Genomic DNA, 23603 nt, shown 5'->3' on the forward strand with positions numbered 1-23603 from the left:
CGTGTTTGGGGTCAGAAAGGAATTTCCCCCTGTGGTCAGATTGGTCTGGACTGTGGGGGTTTTGCCTTCCTCTGCAGGGGGGCATGGCCCTCTGCCTGGGATCTCTTGAGCATACATTGACAGCATTTCATAGGAGCAAGATGCTGACTGCCGTGGTTCCCCCGTGGCAGGTTAGGGAGTTATGTCTGTGCTGTCTTAGGGCTGATGGTGGTCCTACACAGTTTAGACTGTGGTTGGTTTGGAGAGGGCTGATCCTGCCTCAGGCAGGGGCTGGACTAGATGTGACCTCCGGAGATCCCTGCCAGCCCCACTGCTCTGGGTTTGTGTGTGGGGAAAAGTTTAGGTGTAAGGACAAGGCCTGATCTGACTCACTGGACTGCTGTTTTGTACACGGGAGACAGACTGAGACCTGTTCCTGCGATGGTCTGCAGGCAGGCGGACCTCTGTGCTCGCTCGGTCACACGCCGCTGCCAGGGCTTGCCCGTACCAAGCCTGTCTCGGGGCAGGGCCTTATGTGAGTTTTTATTGACTACCTGCATGTGCGTGAGCTGTGGAAAGGCACATCTGAGACATCCAAAGAAAACATTTCTGAATTTATCTGGACTGAAGCAGCCGGAGGACACCGCATTCTTAACATGCTTTGCACGGGATATGTCAACCGCTGGTACAGAGGGGGGCTCAATATTTCGGATGGACCGAGTCCAATCTAAAGTGATGTAAATCCTTGATTTTAATCACAACTTAAATCAGCAAGCAGGACACCTTGACTTAAATCATCACATTTAATCTTATTTTGCATTTGCACTTGTAGTCATTTCCCAAAGAGAAGTTAGTTTTCGTTGGCTGGTAACTGTTAAAATGCCTTGAATTACAACTGAATGGACCCCTAACGTGATAGTTCTTGCTAAGCAGGACACGCTGTATCAATAGCCCTTTATTTCAACTGATATAGAGTATTGCATTCATTCGGGTTCTTCATTTTACAGTGTTTTATTATTCTAGAAAACAGTGAATGATGCATTTCTTTTTTACTGGACTAAATTTTATATTAGTGATTTGTCAAGTTCTATTTGCATAGATATTGGGATTCAATTAACTCTACAAAACCAGCATTTTAAAATTGTTTTTGTTAGTCATATAAAACTACCTTAAATGTGCTGGATACATAAAGCAAGTTTATCAAAACATGTTTTGCATTAAAACTGATTTATTAAACAAAGGAAGTATTATCTGCCGTTAGTGACCAGAAACACTATGTCCTTCAGAAATTTCAGGCTAGTAAATCTCACCTCTCACACCTAGTTTTTACTCCTGGATTGGAAGAGGGAAACAAGTTTTCCTGCTTTTTCAACTCCCACTTGATTTTTTTTTTTTAACTTTGAATGAACTAGTCATTGAACTGAATCAATTCCATAAACTGAAATGAAGAAAATATTCTCTCTGCACCTGCAAAAGAGGCTACTGCTGTCAGTAGCTAGTTTAGCACTTCAGGTTCCCGTTCCAGATGCTAAGCTAGTGACTGCCATCAGGTCAGTCATTTTACCTTCAGCAGCAGACATTTACTGCTTGAATATTTTAATTTAATTTAAATGGTTTTAATAGATTGTGGTTAGTTTAAGCATTACCGTAGGATGTCATAAATTCACATTTAAATTTAAATAGATTTATTTTTATAAAGAAAAGTATATTTAATTAAAATCAAATCTGTGAAAAACATTTTGATTTTTTTTTAAACTACTATCTCCACCCTTTAGTTGAATCCAGTCTTGAAGTTGCTGCAGCCAATATCATGTTGTCTCTGAAGATAAAGCTGTGTACGGCGGCTCCTTGCGAAGCAGAGACCTTTTCTGTAAACGGCAGTAGTCCTTGATTGCAGTCTGACACAAGGAAGTGAGGCCCAGGCCCAGGAGCAGGTATATGCTGCTTCTCCTAAAATAGCCCGGGGGTAGCTGGGTTTGCCTTGTGGCTGCGTTGTTTGGCTCAGCTTGGCTGTACACTTACACCACTTCATTCTTTTATTGTATTGATTTTTAATATTTTTCTTTGCACAGAACCTATGTGTGCAGAAGTACCGGGTATACTGTATAAACACACATTATTGATGCCTGTTTTTACAGTCGTGTCCAGTGGCAGCTAAGGGTGAGGCCTGGTTGCTCTAGGTGCGGCACAGATGTGGAGTAGACAGTCCGTGCCATTGATAGGCAAGCCCCGAGCAGAGCGGGGTTTGGGAGGCAGTATGTGAACAGTGTGACGATAGCAGTGGGCATTAGTGCTGGTGGTTAGGTGGTTTGCCTTTGGGGAGGGAGGATGTTTCTGGGAAGGACTTGGAAAGGGGTGCCTACGTGGAAGGAGGGGACAGGCCAGAGGAGAAGAGACGGGTATGGTGTGAAGCTCATCTGCAGACCCCCTGAGGGAGGGGTAGTCCAGCTAGACTGTGGAAAGGTCTCGGAGGCTGGGGGTGTGAAAATCCCAGCTGGGGCTGCTTCTGTAGTTGCTTCGACCAAGCAGCTGGACTCTGTGGCTGGCCCTCCTCTGCAGCACCGAGTTTTACTTTGCACAGCGCAGCGTTGAGGAGGAGCTGCCTTTCAGCAGGTCTGGAGTTTTCAGTCCAAAGCGGACCAGATGTTGGCAGGCTGAAGCTTTTTCAAGCTACTTTTGCTGTCTAGGTTCGTGCCAAGCCCAGTCTTTATGAAGAAAATACCTTTCAGATTAAAGAGTCGGGCATCCTCGTGCTGAGATCATTCTCAAAGCTCTTTCCAGTCCGACGCTTGTCGGGAGGCAGAGAACTGGGCATCAGAAGCAGCAGCCCTCTTCCCGGCAGACGGCACATGCTCTCTGCTGCTGCTGCTGCTGAAGAAGCAGATTCAAAGGTTGCCTGTGAGCTCTCCCTCGGTTCATTACCAGGGACTTATTCCTTGTGCTGTTTTCTTTGGGAAATACCCAGAGACGGGGGGTAAGATTAACTTGGGCAAATTGTTATTGAAATTCATCTAGTCACAATGACCCCGCTCAGTTCTCTCATTTATGGCCTGCCTTTGCTTTCAAAGCTGTGTTGCCAGACCTGGTAGCGACATAGCAGATCTCCTTACCAGTACTGTTGGTTTAAATTTGTCTCTTACTTAAATGAGCAGTTTCAGTTGGGTGTTGTCAGCCTCAGAGGACTTTGTCCACCCTACTTCCTCAGAAGTGGCTTCTTTCATTCCTATTCTGTGAAGTTGAGTATTTTCTTGGTAGGTTTAAATTCATATACAGGCACTCCTCACTTAACGACCGAGTTCTGTTCCTGCGACTAGGTCGTTAAGCAAATTGGTCAATAAGTGAGGAGCCGCCCCTTGATACTGCGTGCCTTGGCTTGAGACACCGTGTTGCCGTTTCCACAACCAAAGTTCTCGTACTTACGACCGGTTCTCGCTGGTCGTAAGTCCGCGCGGTCGTTAAACAGGTAGGTCGTTAAGTGAGGAGTACCTGTATATACATTTTCCTGTATTATTTGTGGAATAGATATTTATGGAGAGGGTTGGGGGAAAGCAGGGAGGATCATCTCTATTGAGTGGTAATTGGTGACAGCTAGAAATCTGGCATAGGTCAAATGTTTCTGGAGCATCCACACTAGCCTTTACAAATGGGTGAAGTCTCAAGTGAATGGACAGTAAACTCATTTGAATTCTGCTCTGATGTAGACAAGCCCTAGGCACGCTGCATCGGGTAGCCGTCTTGGTTCACAAAGGTCATGCGATACATTCTGCCTAGTCCCAAAGCAGCTTCTCTAGCACGCGCAAAAACATTTCTTCGACAGAAATGCAGAAGGTTGCTTCCTGGCATGCGTGGCGGCGCTCGTTCCAGTGCTCGTGTCAGCAGGGTAGTCCCGCAGCCTGGCTTACCGTCAGGCCCACAGGACAGCTGATCTCCTAACAAGCAGCTTCCTAGAGAAACAGGAGGTGGTTATCAGTGAGTGGCTCTGCCAGCGTAGATCCACATCCTGCACCCGCATGGGTTTCTTGCGGGGACTTGGGATGACTGGAAAGAACCGGGGGGCCTGTGTGTAGAAGTGCTACACTTCACTTCTAGAAAGTGTGCAAGGTTTCGGTAGCCAGTGATTAAAGTGGGTCCACGCATGCCCAAGCATTTCCACCCACACCCACAGTCTGCCCCAAGAATACGTGTTTTTCCCTATTAGAATGATTTTGCTAGAAGTGAATGAAGTTGTAAAGCAAACAGCTGCAAAGCTCTGATCCACGTATGCTTTCACTGGCTGGAGGCCAGACTGTCAGACACCTCTTAGGAGGAAAAGGCAGGTTCTTCAGAAGGCAGCTTGGTGTAATGCAGGATTAACTCCACCAAAGCCAGCGCGCTTTCCCGAGTATCGTGAGAGAAGGTTCAGGCCCTGCAGTTTCTGAGACATGAGTTTTTCAGCAAAAAAGAGAAATGAGACCTTGCTTAGAACAGAGGTGCCAGAGGAGAACGAGGGTATCACCAGGCTTGATTTTTTCCCATTGCTCTATAAACAGAAAAATCACGTTGGGAGATGAAAAGCACTGGAACATTTTACTTTAAGGGAGCGAAATAATTAAACGTTGGAGGGAAGGCAGGCTGGAGGAAAAGGGGGTGCTTTCAGCGTTGGTGTTCAGAGGAGGCAAACTCAAAATGAAAAAGCAATCCTCTTTCACGTAATGCACAGTTAGTTTGTGGACTCAGCTGCCACCACATGCCATTTAGGCCAAGAGATTAAAAATTAGCAGGCCTCAAAAAAGGATTGGACCTTTTTGTGAACAAAAAGACTTCAAGCTGCTGTGAGTCAGTTCCAGTCACGTGGCCATTTGAGAAGGGCTGCCGGCCCGCCCACGTCAGGGTGTAAGCCAGTGACTACCAGTTGGGGCTGATTAGGATTATCCCTTAGGGGCTGATCTCAGGGTTTCTCCTCTGAAGCACCTGGCGTATTGGCAGCGGTGTGGGCCAGGGTACTGGATCCGTTTGACCCCTTTTGGGTGTGTGGGGGTTGCAATTCAGTATACAAGGAAATCCCTACGTGCCAGGCATTGAGTGATGCTACCCAAATCAGCTCTCTTGCAAAGCAAGATGACTTGCGAGTTTGTAGTAAAACCTGCACACTTCGCTTTAAATGTGCTTGCTCCTATTTTGGAGCGACTGTGCCCGTAATGGGCCACAGGGACCCAGGTAATAAAATTAGCATTTGAAGTAGTGACCTGTCGTTAATTCATTCCACAATTCTGTATGTCGAACTTTTACCCCATTTTTAAATATCCAGCTAAGCTTGATTGATTGACTCATTCTGATTATGCAAGGAGCAAAACTCTTGGCCTTGCCCCTCAAAATGAAGACATGGGTGATGCACACGTGTGCTTTAAAAGCCAGAGAAATGCATGTAATCATGAGAGGAATACAGACAGAGATGGTTGAGGACCGCAGGACCCATCAGTGTGGTGTTACACAGCAAGGTTTTGTCTGCAGGTTCTTGACAACTCAGTTGTGGAGGAGACAGGTTTTGCTGGTGTAAAACAGGAATAACTTTTATTTTTCTTGGCAGCACAGCACGTTGGCACTATAGCCCCCTTCTTTCTCTGAGCTCTGCTGCTTGGTAAAAGGAATCGGTGGTGAGCATGAACAGAGCCGGATCATTTGACTAGCAGGGTTTTGTTGCGTTTGAACGTGTTGGAATTGGCTGGTTTACTGTTGGCTGTACTCCTGACAGCCCACCGCCTGCTCTTCTGCAAGGTGGTAATGAGATTGAGGATGATCACATCAAGCTGTATCTGGACAACGGGATTAAAGGAAGCCCTTGGAATAGGACAAGGGTTGGTGTGACACACTGGAGCAGGTGACCAAATCCTAGCTAGTTCCTCAGGGATGAAGCTTTCGGCAGCCGCTGTCATCTTCTCCCACAGTCGGCCCTTGAGAATGTTACAAAACGCAGCACAGGGAAGGGGGACGGTGTCCTTGGTTGGGCTGACACGAGGGCGCGTTCTCCTTGCTTCCTTCCTCCCTTCGCTGTTGGTGTGGCAATTACCGTACTCGCGCTGTTCTGGTCCTTGCCCTACTTCTAGGGCAGGGGGAGCCTCTGCTGGGAAGCAAAACAACAAAGAAGGTGCCTTATTACAAAAACAGCCTCTAAAGACCCATCCTTTTCTGTGTTTGGTATTAATACTAACTGTTGACAAAATAAGAACTTTTCTAAGCTGCTGCGGCTGGTATTTGGTCTGTTTTTCTCATCTGTCTTCTGCCACTTTGGGGTCCAGCTGTGGTCCCAGATGGGGCTACCACACGCAGAAAACTTGTTCAGCTTGGTGGTGGCGGCATTGCTAACCCTTTCCATTATGATGCCTAACTCATTTCTCAAAGATCGAACCTGCCACTGCTACTATGGAAATGTTAATATATGTCACAAGCATACGAATGTGACTGAGTTGAAGACGTTGGTGAGAGAAAACCCATTCTAAGTCTTTAAAATGTTGCCCTCCAAAAGTATGACCAAATGATGATGGATTTATGTTTAGTTAGAAGATGATGTTGAAGTACTTGGTGGCTTTTTTTCAAACTACAAGCAAATCTGGTCAGAAAAATGACCGCCTTATTCAGTGGGGCCACATCTGACACAGAGTGACAGTGGAACCACAAAATGACTGATTTCAGGTTGAATTTGCAAAACCAGCAGTTGAGAAAGTAATCTTTTGGCTTGCAGACTGAGCAGGTTTACTGTGGAAGAACACCACGACACAGTTAGCTGCGACTTGAAGTGTTGTTATAGCATCGCTTTTCAGAGTGAAAATCACTTTTCAGGATATACTACTTTCTTTGCAACTGTTTTTTCTGATTCTTTTTTTTCTTTATTTACAATTTTCCTTCTCATCATCATCTTGCTCTGTTGTTGTGGAGTGAAGCCAAAACATTTTATGAATATTGCCTGAACAATTGCTCATGGATGGGTAACTTGTTTTTCCTGTTCTTAGGTACTTTATTTTTCACAGCTAGAAAGCCCATCCAAGGCTACAAGCAATCCTTGTTAAAATACTCGACAACCAGTAGAGAGCTCTGCCTGGCTATCTTCAAACACAATGATTTTAACCATGTCTTCTTTCATATTTTGATTTTTTTTTTTAAATTCACTTAACTGAGCTCTTTTAGCAGAACAATTAATGAATCTTGTAGGCTGTCCTGAGGCTGTGAGTTGGTAGATGAATTTAGATTTTCCATTAATAAATATAGCATCCTAACCTCAAGATCAGCAGAGACTTCAGCAACCATTAATAGAATATGTTTCCCTTGAAAACGTCTCTGCCTCCTCTAACATAAGTGATACCTGCTGTTTCCAGCAAAGTTGGAATGAAGATCTCTCAGCCCGCCTGGCACTGCAGATCTGCGGGCTTTGCTCTGGGTTCTGCGTAGATGCTTCTGCGCCATACCAAGCATCTGTGTGGCTTGTGCTAGTTGACTTTGTGCAGCATTGGAAGAATGTTTCTGATAACCAAATTTTAATTCTTCTCTGTATATTAGAAAAATGCCCTCAGGTCTTCACAGAGAATTTTTTTCTGAAGAACTTAGCTTAGCATGTTCCTTCAGGCTTCCTGCATTGAGAATTGATAAGTGCTTTAAGTGTGTTGATCAAACATGATAACGTGTTCTTCAGGAATCCCTGACAGCACATTTCACACATTTTCTTGTGTGAAAACAGACAAGCTAAGTTTAAAATAAAATGTTTTGAGCAGAGTAGAACTCAGCCTTGATTTTTTTTCTGCTTGGTGGAAACTTTGAGAGAGAGAGAGAGTGTGTGTGTGTGTGTGTGTGTGTGTGTGTGTGTGTGTTATATACGTGTCTCATTCTACTACCCATCTGAAATCGTCTCTCGCATAGGTGTGTGTGTGTATGTATATATGTATATGTGAGAAATGATTTGAGATGAGTAGTAGTAAAATAATAAACTTTTTTTTTTTTTTTTAACCCTGTATCCCCCATAGCCAGTCATCTTGTTCTTATGTAGTTAAGTGGATTTTCTGAATCATTTTCTGGAAGGATCTTTCCAGTAATGGTTCCTAAGACTAGAATAGGAGTAGAGAACTAGCAATATTCTTCTGCAGGGGCCACTGGAAAGGGCAGTGAATGGTGAAAGACGTTTGAGGTGCCTAGTTTTATATATCCGCGTGCGTGTAGAATGGAGTTCGGTGAGAAGAAGACCGTCTTGGATTTGCTTAAGCTGAATGCCTGAGTTCACTGTGCTCAGTGCCTGTGGAGAGGGATGTTTCAACTAGCAGAGCAGTACGAGGCACTGGTCTTTAAGAGCAAATTCTGAGGAACTAAGACCTAGTGAGCATAGTGCAAGAAATATTAAAATGCATGAATGTGCCTTTAGGGTACTGCAAAGAAGCAGTGTGAAAGGTGGCTGGATGGACAGGAAGAACCTGAATACAACATAATAATTACACAGGAACAGGTTTTCTTTTTCTTAATAAAGCACAATACAGAAAAGAAGTGACTAACATAGCTCAAAGATTTGAAGGTATAAAGGGACCTTTATTTGAAATGAAGATGGGGAGAGAAACAGTAATATTCAAAATCGTTTATGATGCACGTGCAAGAGAGTGGCAGCACTGAAGCAGGCTGAGTAAATTCTGCCAAAGAGCTGAAGAGAAAGAAAAGCAGATTACTTAAGTTGTACATTGGGAGAACTGAAAGTAAAGAAATCCATTAACAAAAGAAGAGTCAACTAGGAGTCTCAAATGGCTGAGCTACCGAACTGATTTTATAAATGAGCCTTTACCAAGAAAAGAAAGAAAAGTGGTACAGGCAATTGGAAAGTAATGAAGACCTTTCAGATAAAGATGTGGGATAAATTCAGTCAAGAGAATATGTGGAAAAATTGACTATACGTAGACCACTGGTTCCAGATAACATACATCACAAGGTGCTAAAGAAATTAGTTAATGGACTTTAGCAAAACATTACAGTTATTTTTGAAAAGTAATGGAGAACTGGAGAAGTATGAAAGGATTGGAAAAAGCAAATGTGATATTGATCTTCAAAAATGGACGCAAGTAATCTCTACACCGACGGTTTACTGTTACTCCAGTGCCCGTGCCGCTGGTAGGGGATACACAGGGACAGGCAGTGGCGCTCGGTGGACTCTGCCCTGCAGCCTTGTGTGGCGCGGGCCGGATCCTACGCACGCCCACCACAGCCAGCGTGCGGGGCCATGCCATCCAGACCACAGGGAGAGCTCTGCCAGGTCCAGAGATTTGACAGTGGGGGAGCGGTGGCAGCGTTACTCGCCACGGCCCTGGGAGCAATTCACACTGCCTCCGCTTCCCACCGCCACATTTCTGTTCCTGTGGGGAGCCCCGCAGGCTGGACGACACGGCTCTGCGAGCCAGAGCCAGAGCCAGCCCTGGCTGTAGGTTGAGAGCACCACAGAGAACAGCAAGCGTGCCACGGGCACGTGCCTGCAGTGCTACTTGTGCAGTTACCGAGGCTGGGGAGAGACCCAGGTCCCCTCGCAAATCCCAGGATAGGGCATGTGGCTCACTCGGAGAGGGCGTCGGAAGGCAAGGAAGGGTGACGTTTGAGGGAGCACTGATCGGGGCTTCTCCAGCCCCTGGCGAAGGTAGTTGAAGCTTTTTTGGGCCTCTTGGGCTGTAAGTGCTGAGCTTCCCCCCCATGCCTGTCTGGCCTCCCAGAGCAACCCTACCCCGTGTGACTGTGAAGTTGTGGGCGCTTCATTTTACTGAGCATTTGCTCTTTGCAATGGGACTGCTTTTTCAGTCTGGAGCTCTGCTGTCCCATGGGCACAGAGGGACGAGACAGTTGCACCGACCGGTTGAGAAGGTGTGGAGGGGACCCGGCCGGCTGACTCGCGGCTCTTCAGCAGAATCTGCTGGAACGGTTGCGCCTGTCTGCTCTAGCCTGCTGTAAGTGCAAGGTAAACCACAATAATTTGCCACCTGTTTTATGGAATGATAGGGTTGGGGAAAAACCCAGGTGTCATCAAGTCCAACCCCCTTTTCATTCAGGAATAGATGGTTGGAGTTTAGCTTTGCTTGCTGTGGGACAAGAGCAAACAGATGAAAGCTACAGCTGATCGGCTGATGCATGCTGATGAGCGGTAAATCCCTACCTGCTGCAAAGCAGAGTAATTGCTCAGCTGACTGCACCCGCTATTTAGAGTTACTTTTGCTGATTTCAGTGACTAAAAAACCACAAACATTTGTATTTCTCTCAGCCTTGCAGGAGACTAAGACCGAGGGAGCCAGATTTACTCTGTGCATCAAAAGAATTGTTGTAGTTTGTCACAAGTGTGTAAACCACTGAAGGTTTTATAGAATTACCCTTATATTTATGTGTACAGAATTATTATTTATAGAAGATTGTCCAGATGTAAGAAAGGGCAAAAAAGGTTTGCAGGATAGTTTTTTATGCACCAAAATTATGCTGAGTGTTGCCCCCAAATAAATCAGTAGACAGGCAGGTGTAAGAGGTTGGTCTGACCCTTTACAAAGGAACAGTCACCCCCTTAAGGAAGCTCAGCTGTGGGATGCTCGCGTAATGAAGAAGGGTCCCTCCGGAAGAGAAAGCAAGGGGGAGAAGAAGCAGGCTGTGAAGGGAGCAGCTTGCTGCAAGCAGGAGCCAGGCTGCTGTGCTAGGGCCAGGACAGGACGGCACTTTTCTCCCAGTGTCTGGAAGGGGGCACAGGGCTTTGTTCTGTTAGGTTTCTTTGCTCCGAGATGGGCCCTTGCCTGGCAGAAGTGGCTGACCAGTTGGTAAGGGAGCGAACTGTCCTGCAGAAGCCAGCAGGGTAACATGACCTGCTTACGCAGGGCCTGCTAGTCAAAGCTGGCCCTGCACGAGGGGTGAGCATCACAGATAGCCGAAACGGGGAGAGGACCAAGGAGGGGGACCTTGACATTTGCCCTGGGAAGCATGTGGGCGGTTCAGTGATCCTAGTGGATTGTGCTGGTGGGTTGTGTCCCCCTTCGTTCTCATATGCAAGATGGCAGAACTGAGTGTTAGGAGAGGGGCTGCCCCAGAGAGCAGGTGTGAATACATTTCTGTTGCTGATGCTCATGAACACAATCTTGTTTGTGGGAGTGGAAGTTGCTGGTGGCTAGAAAAACATTTGAAAACCTGATGTGGTGCTCACAGAGAGATTAATAAACGTGGCTCCTGGTCGTGAAGTCACTTTCTGAGTAGAACTGTAGGGCTGGAAAGAATGATTTATGAGTAAAGATGGAAAGAATTAAGTATGTTTAACTTGGCCAAATGAATGGATTGAGCAGAGGTTGTACCAGTCCGCAAGCATTTGAATAGTGTAAACAGCAGGCAGAGAGAGGAATTGCTTCTACTGGGGACAGAGGTGCAAGTGGGAGCTATGGGAGGAGCTGTGCAAAGGAAAACGTAGGCTGAATACCAGGAAATAGTTCCTGTTTGTGAGACTGATTAAGCTGTAGAATATTTTGCCAAGGGAAATGATGGAAAACCCCACTGAGTCCATTAACATTGCAAGGGAGAACGTAGCACAGTTTTGCATTGAAAAGGAAATGGGTGACATGACTTGGCAAACCCTTTCTATGTCTAGAGTGAAATCCTCATGCCATTCGATTTAATAGCAAAGATCCTCTAGCCTTGGATGTGTCAGAGATTTTATCCTTAGACTCTGTGGTATCAGGGTGCCATGTATTCCCGGGGTGACCTCTTAAGTAACTTTATATCCTGGTAAAAGAAAACGCTTAGTTTTAAACTGTATTTGGAATCCAGTGATTCTAAAGATAATGTGGTCTTGATGGGTGACTGTCACAGTTCAGTTGGAAATACGTCATTTCTTTCCAGCGGGGGATCGAGGCTACTGCCTTGCTGTACTCTCGAAGATCCCTCTTTGCTCCCACAATGAAACTAACAGGCTGGTTAAAGGGAAAGTAGACCTGGGTTATTTGCTCCGGCTTGCGGAGGAGTCTGCTAGCAACTTCTTTTTTGATGCTGCAAGACAAGAGTGTGGTGCACGTGAGATTTGTGATCATGGGGACAGATATTGAAGAGAGAGATCCCAGTCTGAGGGGCAGACTGGGTACAATTTACCAGACCTATTTGCCAGATTTATGTTGGACATTTTTTCTGAATGTTTTAACTTATGATCGAGGCTACTGGCTCCACTGTTACCCCTTGGACCAGAAACCAGGGCCTTGCACATGAACTGCACTGAGTGCTAGCAGTAGGTCAGTAGTAGGCACTGTCATAAGTCTACCGAAGGTGAGCTGGTGAGTGGTCTTCTTCTCTATCCTGATGGCCAAGGGATGGCTGAGCCAGAAGGGGTGGGTTGTATGGCAGGAGGAAGTCTGGAGGAACTGCTGTTCAGGCTCCTGACACCTCAATTGCCCTGAGCAGTTGAAGATCCAAAGTTTGCATCTGTTTAAGAGTAGCAGGACTCACGCACGTAGGATCACAGAAAGGCAGGGCTGGAAAGGACCTCAACGTCATCTAGCCCAACGCCCTGCTCAAGGCAGGATCCTCCCCGTGTAAACCCTCCTCCTGAGGACAGTTGGGAGGCGTAACTGGTTTGCCTATACTGTGTGGCCAGAAACGCTATGGCAGCAGTTTCCCTGGACCAGCAGACCCTGACCTGCTGCAAGGCCCTGCAGCTGAGTGTTGCTGGGCGCAGGAGCAGCAGCACCATTGCAGAGCGGGGAGGGCTGAATGCTGCGGGCCTGAGCTAGAAAAATGTGGAAGACTGGCGCTGTTCTCAGTTAAGCCGCAGCTCATTGCATGTGATGGGAGGGATGCAACTTGCTTTCTGTGTGGTTATCTTGAGTGGGTGGGCAACAAGTTAGTGCAGTGGCGGATCTGGGGGTGATGCAGTGGCATGCTCACACCTCCCTTGGCTACGGGCCGGCGTGGGCTCTGCCGGAGTCCCTGCTTTCAAGCAGCGCTGGAGCCTGCTGCTCTCCGCTCTTCCTTTCCCTGGATTTGGTCATTGCACCCCGTGACAGGGAGGTCCTCTCTAACCTTTGTTATTGTATAGCAGCCGTGGAGGTTTTATTTCTGCAGAAAATAGTAAAGTAATTGAAACAGTAAAGCAGCCAAGTGCATAACTGACCTGCCTGAACTGTGCTCTGTGCGGCAGAGCCAAGGAGGTGAGTTTTCCAAATGAAACTATTTGCATAGGAAGCGTCACAGTCCTGGTCAAGCTTTCCGTGCTGGTCCGTTTGGATCCACACGCCCCCGGGGACCTTGCATTCATCTCCCTCTTGTCTGGCTGCTCTTCAGTCGCCGCCTTATGGAGCCATCGGCTCCAGCTGCTCAGTCACTCCTTTGTGGTGGTGGGACAGCGCAGTCCAACTGCCTGGGCCCCAGGGTCTGTGCTGACCCATCCATAATTCGTACCCCCTCCCACACACCCGCTCGGTGGCTGCTCAGGTCTGCAGCCTAGCTCACTTAGGCACAGCAAGTTGAAGCAGGCAGATGCAGGCGTCGCCAAAGGCCTTCAAGAAACCATCGCTCCTCCTGCTTCCGGTGGCTCGGGAGATGTATGCAGGCAGGATAAGGAACATCTGTGTGAGCCAGTGTAGAGGCTGAAATAGGCATGTTCTGCAAGAGTGTCATGAAATAAAGCAAGAAAAAACACCCATGTCCTATTAAGATGTTGTGCGTGTCAGAATTCCCTGTTAGTAAATGCAGAGCAATACTCTGGAGGGACGAGGCTAAATTACACCTTACGGAGTTCAGTATGAAGCATATCAGCCGAAAGGAAAAGGAGCCTGGGCCTCACTGGTGATTATCTCTATGGAAAAGTCTGCCTGATGTGCAGCCTCCCTCAGAAAAGCAAGCCAAACTGTAGGCTGCCTGCTCCTGCTCCTGCTCCAAAGCAAGGGAACACGGGTGTTCAAAGAAACGATGGCCACCAATGGTTAGGTGTATTTTTCCTGGCCTTGTTCTCAGAATCAACTGAGTGGTTTGGACTGAAAATGTTCAAGGGCATCTGGCTGAGTCAGACGGCATTACATGGAGGATTTCAATCTGGCTGGTCAAAGTTTGACAAACTCACAAGCAACTGAAAATGGGGTCTTGAAATGGGAAGTGTCAGACAGTCTTAATGGGCAGAGATGCCAAGTCCACTTGAAAGTAATACACTGGTAAGATTTGGTAGCATCTTTCTTCCTGCTTGGGGTGAGTCTTACAGCTGTGAAAGCGTTGCATGATCCCTGCTTATCTAATGAGTGAAGATCTCTGCACGATGCAACATGTTCATTGGTTTTGTGTAGCAGAGGGCTACAGGAGACCAGTAGATCATTCTGCTTTTTCTTCTTCTGTCATGGGCTATTAAATATTTCCCATTTACTCTAGTAGTGAGCCAGCTTCTGCCAGAGCATACCTTCCAGAAAGGTACCCAGGCACGATATCAAGCCCATAAGAGTTGGAGAACCCATAATATCCTTGGTACTTGTTCCAGTGGTTAATTGCTTGCGCTGTTAAAACTTTGTGTCATATTTCTAATTTAAGTGTGTCTGGTTGCAGCTGCAGCCATTGATTCTTGTTCTGCCTTTCTCAACTAGATTAAGGAGCCCTTTTAGTACCTGGTATTTTCTTCTCCTGAAGGTACTTATACGTCGTAATCAAGTCATCTCTTGATCTTTTCGATAAGCTAAACAGATTGAGCTCCTTAAAGTCTTTCACTGTAAGCCATTTTTTCCAGTGCTCAGACAATTTTTTATGGCTCTTCTCTGCACTCCAATTTTCCAGCATCCTTTTTAAAACGTGGACACTAGAACAGATGCAGTATTCCAGTACTGGTCTCCCCAGCGCGCTATGCACAGATGAAATTTCTCCTCCCTGCTACTCACTACCTCCTCGTACATCCAAGGATACCACGAGTCCTGCCACTGTGTCGCTGCTTTCCAGGGTGCAGGATCTCATGCCAAGGTACAACCTGCTTGCCTTGCCCCTAGATCAGTGGTTCTCAACCTCATTGGACTCAAGGCTCCCGCCATAACTTCTAACTGAGTAACACCCAATTTCAAAAAACGAATTGTTAGATTGCGATTTACCTCCTTGCAGAGGGGTGGAGCAGCAGGGATGGGGGATTGTCCAGGCAGGGCCTGTGCTTATTTGCTTAGTTTATCTGTTTATCTCCTATTGCCTTGTTTTTCTCCTCACTCCTCATGACACCCTTCAAAAGATCTAGTGGCCCCAGAGGATCCCCTGGCACCCTGGTGGAGAATCACTGTCCCAGATGGGTGACCGGGGATCTGCCTGTATGACAGCAGGGTTGGAGCGGGCCTCGCTTGCTGAGCAGTCCAGTCACTCTGCGCGACTGTTCCCGTGGTGGTTTACCATCCTGCTAATCTTTGCATCATGTGCGAACATAATCAGAAGTGATTTGATATTGACTTTCAGGATCATTGATTTAAAAAAATAAACAGCCAAGGAAACTTGAATAGCATCAGGCATTAGGGACCCTGGCGGAATCCCACTAGAAACACCCAGCGACGGGTTTCCCATTGATCTCTTCCTGAGAGTGGAATCGTTTATTCTCTGAATTTATTCTCCGGCCCCTGGGGCTCCTCTGGGCCAGAAATTTGGTGACAGGGAAAGCGGTGGCAGCATTAATTGCTGTGCCCACCCCCACCTTTCCCCTCCCCAATTCTCAGACCTGTGGGTTGGATGATGGCCCCGTGTGCCAGATCACACCCACGTGTGGCATCCCTGCACAGCCAGATCATACGTGTGGACTGACCCCGCAGGCCGCCCCCTGCTGGGTCTGGTGCAGACCGACCTACCCGCAGGATCCGGCCTGAAGACTGGCCCTGCACCACTCGTCCAGCTTGCGGGGGTGTAAGGTTGAGCACCACTGCTTTAAAGCTGTGCTGTGTGGAGAGTGTGCCTGTCCTGTTCACTGCTCAGGGAGCAAGGGGGAGCTGCAGTGGTCTGCCTTCTGTTGCCTGGCCAGTGTGCTCCAGTTCTGGGTGGAACTGGGCATGCCCTAGGGCAGTGCTTCTCGACCAGTAGCAGGGAAGAGGAGCGTGGGCTTGCTCGTTCTTCATGCCCTCGTGCTGGAAGTGGGTTAGCACAGGCAGCATACCGTGTAACACTGGTCCGTTTGTTGTGTGCCAGTGACGTTTCTCTGACTATGACATCAGTTGGTTTATGAGGCTATTAACTGAGTCTGGGGGTCTGCACGAGTGATTTCTATCCTCATTTCATGGACTTAGAACCATAGAAAATGAGGGTTGGAAGGGACCTCAGGATGTCATCTAGTCCAACCCCCTGCTCCAAGCAGGACCGCCTGACCACAGGACCATGCACCGCTCGGCTCTTGTTAGAATGTCCTACGTTGGCTGGTCCTCGTTACCAGCTCCTGCTGGTTTACATCGCTGGCCCGCCTGCACGTCTGTGGAGCTGTGTTCTGGTCACTGCTGCCCTTCCTGTTCTCTTCTCTTGTTTCACCCTCTTGCTACTACATCTCGTTTCACGTTCCCTGTACGTGGGACGATCTTGCTGTGTTCATGGGACCCGTGCCATGCGGTTCGGTGGGTTCTATCCCAATACAGGTAAGGGTGGGAATTGACGGTGGTGCTACTTTTTGCCTTTACAGATGAAAGTGAAGCTTCTTCAGTCCTATGTAATGGACCTGAGTGACCAGAATGAAGTCTTAGTGCAAGCAATGGAAGAGCTGGAGAGAGAAGCTGCCTGGAAGGTGACCACGCTGGAGGCAGAGCTTCAGGTATGGCTGGTTGGGAAGTGACCTCCCACTGTGAGCCCTGGGCTTTGGCGACTGGCTTTTGGTTTGCAATGCTCTCGCAGCAGTCCCATGCTACCTGCACTTGCCTCTGTCACTGTTAATGCTTTGGTGTATCTGTACATAATCCAGCGTACCTCCACTTCCAGGCATAGTCTGTTATGAATTAATGACAGTGCCTCAGTTGACTTTACGTTTTAACCTCTCTCCACCCTGCTCTTGTGTGCTTAACAAAATGCCAGGATGAGAGCCATATTGGGGAGGATTAGACTTTGAAGTATTTTTACCTTTTCATACCTTTTGGAGTGTATATTGTCCCATGCTTTTCATCCTGGCTGTTTATAAACTGGGTTTTTTTCCTGACGTGCTACCTCTCATAGAACTGGTACGCAGTACCTTGTAACCATTATATCAATGGCAGCTTGTTTTACAGCAAGCCTCTGAGGTGATGCGTTTGGAGTCCCTGAAAATTCAGCCTCAATGGTGAAGCTTTCATAGAGGTGAAGGACATAAGGGGCCATGAGATTACTTAGCCTGACTCCAGTGTAATCACAGGCCATTAAATTCCCCCAGATGCTGCTGTTTAACTCAACAACTTGAGTTAGACCAAAGCATTTCAGTTCTGGGGACATTAAATGGCTCTGTGCTGCAGGAGAAACCAAGGGGCCGCCAGTGCCCAAGGCCTCTACAGTGGCATGGAATAGTTATGTGAGATAAGCCCAGGTGACCCTCACAGAGCTTAAGCCCCACGTGCTGCAGAGGAAATCCAAATCAGAGAAAATGAGCATCAATCAACCCCACTGTCCCTGCCTCCCTGGCCTGGGGAAAATTCCTTCTCAGCTGCACATCTGAGCACATGAGCAGCGCTGCACTGACCAGCCATTGGAGAGACAAGTCTTGATGTCGCCTCACCATTGCCGGTGTGCTTTTCCTTCCCACGGTCCATCTCCAGTTGTGGCCAGTCTCTGGTGCTGTGGAGGAAGAAGGTGCGACGGGAAAGAAGAAGAATCCCCTAGGTTCACAGATTCCCAGACCGGAAGAGATCAGCCCGGTCATCCAGCCCTGACCCCTTACACACTCAGGCTGTAGAGTAGAATTTCTCCGAGGAAGTAAATTAAGCCTGTGGTCTAGAGGAAGATCTAATTTTGTCTGAGACTCCTGAGGGGTGGTGAGTCTACCACCTCCCTTAGAAAGGTGTTCCAACGTTTAATCATCTTCAGTACTATAAAACTGCATCTTATTTCAAAGTTAAACTTGTCTAATTTCATCCTTCAGCTACTGATTCTTGCTATGCCTTTGTTAGCAAGTCTGTAAGGCCCCCCAGCATTGGATATCTTGTCTTTATACATCAGTAGGTACCTGTGCACAGTGATCAAGTCACTTCTCAACCTTTCCCACTAGTCTAAAGAAGCTGAGCTCCTGCAGCCTAGTAGCAGTCTTCCCAGTGCCACGCTCGAAGGCACAGTTACTTCTCTACTCTGTCCCCTGTTTGTGTCCCGGAATCACAGTAACCCTTTTTGCCATAGCACTGCAGTGCAAGTTTATGCTGAAGCAACTATCTGTGATGACACCGACACACCGCTTTTCGAGGCAGTCTCCCTTCCTGTAGGTAAAACCTACGTCCTTGTTTCCCTGTTTCAACCTTTGCTGGATTGTGAGTATTTGGCTGGGTGATTCAGGACACTCCTGAGCAATAAGTGGTTTTTCATTGTTTGCTACCCTGCTAATCTTTATCTCATCTTCAGACGTTACTCAGAAAAGTATTTCATTGCCTACAGTGTTGCTAAGAATATTAATAACATGGGATCAAGACCAAATCACCAGGTGGCCCCAAACAGCCCAATACCTGCCCACTGACAGCTGTGTTTTGAGACTTGTCCATAGGCCAGTGTTGGGTCCATCTGATGTGCGCTCTTTCATTTCCACGTCATGGAAGCGTCTAATCAAAATGTCATGTGGCAGTAAGAGTCCTTGGAAAAATCCAAGTGTGCTTCTTTAACATGATTGCCTTTGTCATCCCTGTGTGTAATCTTGCCAAAAAAAGGAAAACCTGACAAGGTCTGGAGAAAGAGGAGGCTGGCGGCAAGCGCCATTGGCTTGGGACGGTTTCTGATCAACCTTTCTACAAAGCAGCAGATGACTGATGTGTGTTAGCAAGAGGTTCGACTTCGGCCTTCACAGGAGTGTAGCAAGTGTTTGTACTCGCACCAAGCTCTCGCACAGGCATCTGGAAATGTTTTCTGAAATTGAGGGGACGTAGGGTTATCCCGTTTTACAGATCGAGAAATGAGGCATAAAGAGATTGACTAAATGGGCCAGCATCACTCCACTAGGGCTAGTCAGGAGTAGAACCTGGCGATCTCCTAACTGCTGCTTTTGTGGGGTTTAACCTCAAAATGTGGCACTAGGGCAAAAGCAGTACACTGCTGCTGTTCAATCCGCACTGAGGCTGAGCGTAGCCAAGATGAGTGACTTGAATGAAGGAATTGGGCACTTGATGGGGCTGTGTTGGGCTACCTGGGAGCAAGCCAGTGCTGAAATGAGTGGAATATTTAGGTATAGTTTAATCTGAACACAATCTTGGAATGAAAATTAGCATGATAGTTCTTAATACGCTAGAAAAAATAAATGCTGGCCTCTTGGCCCTTGCATGTACTTATTGTATGCATTATCAGAGTATCGAACATCTCAGCTTGTACTGTATTTGTCCTTGCATTGCCTGCCCTGTGAGGTCGGGGGACCTGTTATTCTCTGTTTGCAGACTAGGAACTGAGGGACAGAGGTAAGTACCTTGCCTGGGGTTGCACAGGAAGACTGTGGTAAAGAAGGACATGAACTCAGGAGTCCTAAATTCTATAATTTACTTTTTTGCAAGAAAAGCATGCAACTTAGTTCTAAGAAACACATTCACCCTGATTTTTCTGTAACCCTGTGCAGTTTCTGCCATCACTTTCTTCATCTGAGTGCCTCATCCACTCTGCATTTCAGATGCTTACTAATTGTTGCACATCAAGCCTATTAGTTGCTTAGGCTCGTAGTTATTAAACATGAAGAAAAATAGGAGCAATTATGAGTTTGATATCATTAAAAGAAGCAATTTCATTTCCTTTCTGGAGTCGGTGTAATTTTGTTTAATACTACCTGAAGGAGTCGAATCCCCTGTGCCTGCTGAATCAGATGCATCTACCTTGGCCTGATTTTTAATTCTCAGCCTCCAGCCTTCTGATGAAGGTAAGCAAGGGACTTGAGTGTAATCAAGTTCCCAGTAAATTCTTTGAGTTCTCCCCATGCTCACAGAATGTGGAGATCTTAAGCTTTGATAGAACAGTGCAATTTTATATTTTTCATTCAGCTACTTAAAAGGTTCATTGTTTTTTAATTAAACTGCAGGGGAAAAAAGAGGAGATATTAAAAGCTGCAGTACCGTGAAGGGGATAGCTTTTAGCTGTTACTACATGAGGAGAGACACCACAATAAGGCAAGATGGAGTGCAGCAACAAGTCCTGTGCCTCCCAGCCTCCATTTTTTTCTGCCTGTGACAGTAATTTGGAGTTAATTTGTGCAGCTCCTCAAACAAAAGACTCCGTGTTTTATCGCCTTTGGTTCTTCTGTCATCCCACCCCAGCTGCGCCCTCGTCTCCCCTTGCGCCTGCCTGCCCCCATGTAGCACGCACAGCAGCGTGCTTCAGGGAGAAGGGCTGGGCCATGCTCTGCTTCTCCTGCCTATAAAGCAACTCCGCAGGGTCAGAGCACACTTCTTGCTCTCCCCAATCCGGTCCCGTTTGCTGGGAGCGCTCGGCGCTCCCTGCTCGCCTCCTGGGATATTGGCTGTGATGGCAGGCTGCCTTTCTTGGCCCTTGCTCTCTCTTCCCGTGCCAGGGTAAGGTCCACGTGGCTGTGCAGAGCCCAGGATGCTGCTCTCCGGCTCCCTGCACGCCCCAAGGCTGGGCTCCTGCAGCCGGTGGGGCGGTAGTGCCCCCTGCTGCCCGGCGCTGGCAGTGCCTGGCACCTGCGAGCCGTCCACCAGCACCGCTCGCACCCTGCATTCGGACACCAAACCCCGGGGACAAGGGGTGCTGGAGCAGTTTTGGGGGCTGACTGACAGCCTTTTCTTAAAAAAAAAAAAAAATCAAATGGTGTGAGCCTGGGCGAGCCTCTTCTTTAAAAAAGAAAAGAAAAAAGGAGTCTGGAGACATGCTTGGGTTTGAACCCACACGTCTTACAGCTGCCTTTGCTTTCAGGCTTTCAGTGCTCTGCTGTCAGGGTGCCTCCAGTTTTGCCGTGGTCCACGCGGCAGGATGCTGTAGTTCACCCTTTACCAGAGCTACAGTCTGCCGTGCGCATCAGCTGTTCTTGTCCTTGCTGGAGGAGGAAGGCCCTCTTAGTAGCAGGTTGTACTCCACTCGCTTCATCTGTCAGCCGCTCCTGCCTTTGCTGCAGATGAAACCTGAGTCCAGGGGCCTCCGAGAAATGCAAGATACAGCTTTTTTTAGTAAAGCCTTTCTGCAGTAATGCTGTGCTTCCATAATGGTAATCTGTGAAAGACAGAGAGGGAGAGAGAAGAGGGGGAAGCAGAAGCAAAAAGAAGGAAAAATATGGCTCTTGCTTTATCTGATCGTCTTGCTTGTAAGCCCATTGGGGCAGGAGTCGTATTTTCTCCTCTGGTCGTGTGTGCACGCGGTCCCTGGCACGACGGGGCCAGCCCCTCCCGCACGGCTGGAGTACAGATAAATGGGCAGAGGAGGGGAGAGCGCCTTTGGATGTTCTTTGTGCTGTTTAATCTATTTATGGTATAGGAATAGCATAAATCACCATAGTAACGGAGCACAGCGGTCGGTGTTTAGAATATTCCAGTACTCAGTGCCTTAAAAGTCCTCAGTGGCTGAGTCTGTCCTGTTGGGTCTGTAGCCACGTGGCGTGGGCCCAGCGCAGGCTGCGCCTTCACACCTGTGTACACGTCTCCAAGCAAGCTGCGCGGGAGCTAGTGTGGGCGCTGCTTGCAGCGTGCCCACAGCGGCGTTGTACTCGGGGCGGCTGCAGACCAGCCAGGCGCGAGGTGGCTGTTCGGACGGGCAGCCTGAAGGAACCCCAGACGCCTCGGCTGCCCGATCCAGCCCCTTGAAAGCTATCCGCGGTGCATCTCCCCGGGCTGCAGCGCCTTCCCCAGTGCTCCCTGCCATCCCAGTCAGCCTTACAAAGGCTGTGGCATGGCTTTCCTGCTAAGCCGCTGCAGGATTTCTGTCTCCTGGACACCACTGATGATTTTGGGATGGAGTATGATCTCTAGCAGTACTTGCTGGGTTAGGGAGATATTAGCCTAGAGTTTCTGTAGGCTGTGCGGCAGGGGCAGGCAAAATACAGCCTGCCAAGCACCTTCATCCGGCCCACAGCATCCACCAAAAAATTGCACCCCGTCCAGCCCTTCCACCCACAAGGGTGGGAGCGCAGCATCCATGTGTACACCCCCCCCTAAATATACACTCTTGCACCTCGCTCCTCCCGGCCCAGCCAGCACCGCTTCCAGCAGGGCTGTTGCTGCTGCAGCCCCCGGGGACCTGCTCCGCTTCCCCTGCCTCCAGGTTGCTCCTGGCAGCGGGCAGGAAAGTGGCTGGGGCTGAGGCTGCAGCTGGGTGGGAGCTTGCAAACACCCCGCCATACCCACACACGCACGATGTACAAGACTAAGAATTTACTTTTGAGTCCTTATGCAATCCCCTCTAAATATGCTATGCAAACACAACTCATGACAAAAATATTTTTTGAAATAAAATTAAAATCTGTTCTACTAAGTGTTTGACTTTTAGTGTACGAGTGGTTTTTTCCCGGTTCCAGGGTGGCAACCCTGTCCCAAAAAGAGTATTTCGGGGGTGCAAGGGGAGGGACTGCTAGTGGCAACGGTCGGGAGTAGGGGGCAGGACTTCCTTTCCCAATATGGCAACCAGGGGGTGGGGCAACTGTCAAGGGGCGGGGCTACCCATGTGGCCCTCTCCAGCTCACCAAAACTCGTTAGGCGGCCCTCCACCCAAAGTACTTGTCCGCCCCTGCTGTTTGGTGCGGGGGTGAGCTGAGCGCCGGCAGCGTGGCACTGCCACGGGGCGCTGGGGCTCAGGGGAAGGGAGCGGTGGGAGCGGCTCTCTGTGAACGGGGATGCTCGTGAGCGGCGTCTCTGGGCTTCTGCCGAGCGAGGGGCAGAGCACCAGGGCGGTCCCGGCGTGGGGTGTCCTCTCCTGCGGCGGGGCAGGGGTGTTCACCAGCCCTCCTTCCGGCTCTGCTGCTGCTAGCTGTACATGCCAGAAGAAAAATAGTCTGAAGCTATTTGAAAAGCCTTAACCCACCAAAAAACTGCACGAGCGAGGGAAAGAATTTACTCTCATGAAGCAAAAATAAAACCTGGAATGGGAAAGGGAAGGCGTGAAAGAGTTAGTGACAAATACTGTGTACGGCTGGGGAGATGATGGTTTTATTGGTATTGCACGGGGGGAGGGAGAAGCTGGGAGGCGGTGAAAACACAATTTGGCCTAAAATTGAATTTCTCTGATAAGGAATTTCAGAAGCGGCCGCCTCATTCACTCAGCCACCAAATAATCATATGCGCTTTAATAATCTTTATTTTACAGGAGTACGTTGCCAGGGTAACGGAGTGTAAGCAGGAGAACAGTACCTTGCAGATCACAAAGGCAAATCTGCAGAAAGAAATTTCAGTGAGTTTCTCTCTCTCCCTTTGCAGTGTAATGACGACTCTTATTTTTCATGCACTGATTTAATAATCTTATTCAAAAATCCTTTCCCTGTTTTCCTTATTCTTGTCTGTCTGAGCACGGACAATGGCAGAAACCTGGAATTGTCAAGCCCAGTGGGCTAAGCAAACTAACAG

The 23603-nt window shown here is 48.1% G+C and overlaps 1 protein-coding gene across 2 annotated transcripts in view; it reads left to right on the forward strand.

The window, feature by feature from the left end:
• The window catches only part of PMFBP1 (polyamine modulated factor 1 binding protein 1), a 145772-nt gene that overhangs the window by 33110 nt on the left and 89059 nt on the right, over positions 1-23603 (forward strand). The window contains exons 2-3 of one of the 2 annotated variants that reach the window (XM_059714013.1): positions 16586-16714; positions 23347-23430. In XM_059714013.1, the coding sequence (XP_059569996.1) occupies positions 16586-16714; positions 23347-23430 (213 nt within the window). The remainder of the gene's footprint in view (positions 1-16585; positions 16715-23346; positions 23431-23603) is intronic. The other variant, XM_059714012.1, reaches the window with a different exon arrangement.

The sequence above is a fragment of the Alligator mississippiensis genome, chromosome 10, assembly GCF_030867095.1.
Source record: "Alligator mississippiensis isolate rAllMis1 chromosome 10, rAllMis1, whole genome shotgun sequence".
NCBI classification, from domain to species: domain Eukaryota; kingdom Metazoa; phylum Chordata; order Crocodylia; family Alligatoridae; genus Alligator; species Alligator mississippiensis.